Source organism: Hyaena hyaena, unplaced genomic scaffold, assembly GCF_003009895.1.
Source record: "Hyaena hyaena isolate Hyena2069 unplaced genomic scaffold, ASM300989v1 scaffold_131, whole genome shotgun sequence".
NCBI lineage: Eukaryota > Metazoa > Chordata > Mammalia > Carnivora > Hyaenidae > Hyaena > Hyaena hyaena.
Genome location: NW_024080761.1, coordinates 2,193,827 through 2,198,433, shown reverse-complemented (window position 1 = coordinate 2,198,433; position 4,607 = coordinate 2,193,827). Strand labels below are relative to the sequence as shown.

At 47.1% G+C, this 4,607-nt stretch overlaps 1 protein-coding gene across 1 annotated transcript; it reads left to right on the top strand.

Moving 5' to 3' along the window:
* Positions 1-3,081: 3,081 nt before the first annotated feature.
* On the top strand, positions 3,082-4,227 carry DEFB121 (defensin beta 121). Its single transcript, XM_039237677.1, has 2 exons — positions 3,082-3,139; positions 4,069-4,227. Exons 1-2 carry the CDS (start codon positions 3,082-3,084, stop codon positions 4,224-4,226), a joined length of 216 nt encoding a protein of 71 aa, XP_039093608.1. The 3' UTR covers position 4,227.
* The last annotated feature ends 380 nt before the right edge of the window (positions 4,228-4,607 follow it).

Here is a 4,607-nt window from a genome sequence, read left to right as displayed (position 1 = left end):
GGGGGTCCATCCCATGATCCTGGGATCACCACCTGAGAGTTGGACACTCAATCGACTGAGCCACCCAGGCGTCCCTCATCGGTGGTCTTATGCAAAGCCCTTCTCTTATTCTATTTTTATTGATGTATTGATTTTTATCCCTACAATCAACTCCCATTCATGTCCTGCACAGGCAACTCTTTCAGTGTTTGAATATGTACCTTCTTATTTTTATTTTTATTTTATTTTTAATTTTTAAAAATATTTATTTATTTTTGAGAGAGAAAGAGACAGAGCATGAGCCAGGGAGGGGCAGAGAGAGAGGGAGACACAGAATCTGAAGGTTCCAGGCTCTTAGTGGTCAGTGCAGAGTCTGATGTGGGGCTTGAACCCACAAACTGTGAGATCATGACCTGAGCCGAAGTCGGACGCATAACTGACCGAGCCACCCAGGCACCCCTGAATATGTATTTAGAATGAGCTATGAAATTACAATAGATTCCTGGGATCTGTAAAGAAAATGAGCCCGAAATGCTTATTTGTTGATGTTTCCTAATTGCAACCTTGTTTCCTTAGCTAGAACCTTCTAGAATTCTCACCACTCACAAGGGTCCAAGCTAGTGAGGGGCCTTGAAGCTTTAAAATTCACAGTCAGTCTGCCTCTGATCCACACCCCACTAGTAGTACATGAATTCTCCTCTGTTCTCATCTCCCTGACATTATTTGGCATTATTTAGCTGCCTAACCTTTGCCAGTTTGAATCCAGCCTGCTGCCTGAATTCGTATGGCCCATGAGCTAAGACTGGATTTTACAGTTTTGAATAGTAGAAAAAAAAATAAGGAGAATAATATTTAGTGACGTGTGAAAAGTAAACGTCATTTGAATTTCAGTGCCTGTAAATAAAGCCTCCTTGGAACACAGCCATACCCATTCGTTTACACACTGTGGTCGCTTTTCATGCTACAAAGGTAGAGTTGAGTGGTTGCAACAGAGACTGCATGGCCCACGAGCTCTGAAATATGTACTATCTGGGCCTTTACAGAAAAGGTCTGAGGGTCCCTGGTCTAGAGCATTCGTTTTTCTTGGAGACGACAGTCTTATTCCGTATCAGAAAGGAGACATTCTTCCTGTTAGTGGGCCCTTGTGTCTGCCCATTTCAAAATGATAAGAGTTTTCCATTACTGTGTTAAAAAGCACTTGATTTGGCTCTTTTCTGATCTATCTGCTGGCCTCATGTATCACTAAGCCATTACTATGTCTTCTCCTGTTCCCAAACTCAGGGTCTTAACACAGCAATTTTTCTAAAGGTTTTTTTTTTTTTCCTTCTTTTTTTCCTTTTTTTTTTTTAATGTTTTATTTCTAGGAGAGAGAGAGAGAGACAGCGTGAGCAGAGGAGGGTCAGAGAGAGAGGGAGTCATAGACCGAAACAGGCTCCAGGCTCTGAGCTGGCAGTCAGCACAGAGCCCGACGCGGGGCTCGAACCCACGAACCGTGAGATCATGACCTAAGCGAAAGTCGGACGCTTAACCGACTAAGCCACCCAGGCGCCCCTTTTCTAAAGGTTTTTAATGTTTATTTATTTTTGAGAGAGACAGAGACAGAATGTGAGTGGGGAAGGGGCAAAGAGAGAGGGAGACACAGAATCCGAAGCAGGCTCTGGCCTCTGAGCTGTCCGCACAGAGCCTGACGCGGGGCTCGAGCCCACAGACCGTGAGATCACGACCTGAGCCAAAGTTGGATGCTTTAACCAATGAGCCACCCAGGTGCCCCATTAACACAGCAGTTCTTTATCATGGCTCATTTATCAGCGGGGAAGTTGGACTGTGGCTGGATTGCTCTGCTTGGGGTTGGTGTAGCAGGGGCAGCTTCATTTCTTACTGCAGATCTGCGGGGAAGCCGGGGTGGCTCTGCTCCACGAACTTCTCATTGTCCTTGCACCACTGGGGCACATTTGTCTCATGGTGACGGACAAGGCACAAAAGGGCAAGAGAAAACACTCATCACCTCTTAAAGTCTGGGCTCGAAACTGGCATACTGTCACTCCCGGTCCTGTGTCATTGGCTAAAGCAAGTCTCATCGCCGAGACAGAAGTGAGGGGACAAAAGCATTCCTCCTGGGATGAGACCTTGGAAATGGATTCCAGTAGGGGTATAAAATTGGGGTCGATAATGCAATCTACCGTGCATTATAGGAAACACACAATGGGAGACAATCGTCTTTCCTCTGCCACTTAGGAGGTTGCTACTTGTTTTTCTCAAACACACACTGTTAAAAGTCAAGTCCGTGGCCTTCCTGCTCATCCTACTCCACAAAGGCTGCTATTTTTAGTTTCCAGTGGTGATGACCACAGAACCATTAGGCATTTCCCTCTGCCTCTGTCCTTCCTTTACTTTTAATGTTTATTTATTGTTGAGAGAGAAAGAGAGAGAGAGAGACAGACAGACAGACAGAACATGGGTGGAGGAGAGGAGGAGAAAGAGAGAGAGGGAGACACAGAATCTGAAGCAGGCTCCAGGCTCTGAGCTGTCAGCACAGGGCCTGATGCGGGGCTTGAACTCAAGGATCGTGAGATCATAACCTGAGCCGAAGTCAGATGCTTAACTGACTGAGCCACCCAGGCACCCCATGCCCTTCCTTTACTATTAAAATGAATCACCAACATATGAGACATCCTAAGATGTCCTTATTGCTGGAGAGAACCCAAGGAACACAGAAGTATCACTCCTTTTCTGTCTCACTGCTCTTTCTTTTCTTTTGCCAGAAATGAACGGATAGTGAAAACATTTTTCGCCCTTCTTGGCTCCCCAGTTATATTATAAACCTCCTCAAAGGTAAGGCTGTGTCTTCTCTTTGTTAATGTCTCGTCCCCCATCCTAGCCTCCTCTGGAGGTGTAGACTGGCCATTCCACCAGTGTGTTGATTTCTTGTCTGCCTGTCTAATCTTAAGGGACTGTTCCCTTTCTGGTTCACTGATCATGGCTCTGCCTTGGCTCTTGGGATAATAAATACCAGTCTGGACTGCCCAGAATGGAAACCTCTGCCTGTTTCACTAGCCCAGAAGCCTCGAAGCCTCCTAATCTCCCCCTGAGCTCCCAGCGTTCATGAAGCTCATTCTCCTGGTTTTGACCGTTACCCTGTTCCTGGTCCAGGTCACCCAAGGTAAATAAGATCTCTCCCAAGGGGGAGTGGGTCATGTTCAGGGGGTTCTGGGGGCTCTAAAAGCCTGGGCTAGGAGAATGGTAGGCTCCTTGGAGGCCTCTGGATCACCTTTGTAGCCAAGGGAAAATTTGAGTTCTCTAGTACCAGCTGATCTTTCCAGACCTATTACTTTACTCTGATCTCCTCTGGTTTGCTCGGGAGAAGTGGAACCTGATGCTCTGGATGGAAGGTACATGGAGGAGAGAGATTTGGGTGTGGAATATTGAGAGAATGGGTGCTTTTCTAAACACATTGGGGGGATTTGAATTTTGATCTATTGTTGCCTCCATGAAAATGGCTTCTGAATTTCTGAATAACGATTCTGATTCCATTCTCAGGCAACTTTAATTTATCTGGGCTGCTTTCAGCTGTAGGTTCCCCAGAGCAGCTAATGATCTAGGTGAAGACCTGCGAAAAGGCCCGGGATGTTGTGGAGAAGGGAGAATTACATTCTTGGGAGTTTTGCACTTGCCCCAGAAGCCTTGCAGCTGTCCAGATGGGCGTATTTCCGACTCCTGTCCTGTTTCGTTGATATGGTTGGAGAGGGGACTGAGGGCAAAGGGCAAAAGTAACTGATACTGGGTACCTGGTTACGTTGTATTATGGGGGAGACAAAACCTTGGGGCTTCTGCCTCCCCTGAAGGACCTGGCCAGGGAGCGGAAGCAGCCTCATGGGGAGGACTTCAGGGTGGTGACTGAGGACACACACGGGAGAAGAAAGGAAAACGGCCACTAATCTCAGTCTGAAGGATGTCCTGTAAGGGCTTCCTCCGGACACATCTCCCTATTTCTCTACCACTGTCTTCTCTGCTAGGCTGTGCCTTCCCCCTTCCCAGCGCTCTGCGTTATTTCAAGACTGACCCTGTCCTTTCCTTCCCCTTTCATTTCAGCCATGTACTGCTGGAGTAAGCTGGGAAGGTGCAGAACAGCATGTAAAGACAGTGAAGCATTCCATATATTATGCAGAGATGAGACTAAGTGTTGTGTCAATCCCAAGCATGTACCTGTCAAAACTAGACCCTTAAATGCAACTGGAAGCCTGGAGTAACCCTTCTCGTCCGACGTTGAGTCCGACATCATCGGAGCCCACCGTTCTATTAAATCACTTTCCACTTGTGTCGGCTGGTTCCACCTTATTATATTTGCAAATCAATAACAAAGGAAGGTGCGTGTGCCCGTTAGAGAGAACCGGGGCGGGCCAGTAGGCAGGAGCAGTCTGTTTTGCACCTAGCTCCTAGCCTGCTGGCCTGCGCTTCATCCCAGATGATATAAATAAGGAGTGTTCATTCTACCCATTTGATTCTTGTTTCCTAAAGCCAGCACCGCCGGTTGAGTTTTCGATAATGCTGGACACATCCCAGCTCTGTGGTGTCTGGTATGGTAGCTACTAGCCCCACGTGGGTATGGAGCATTTGAAATGTGGTTTGTG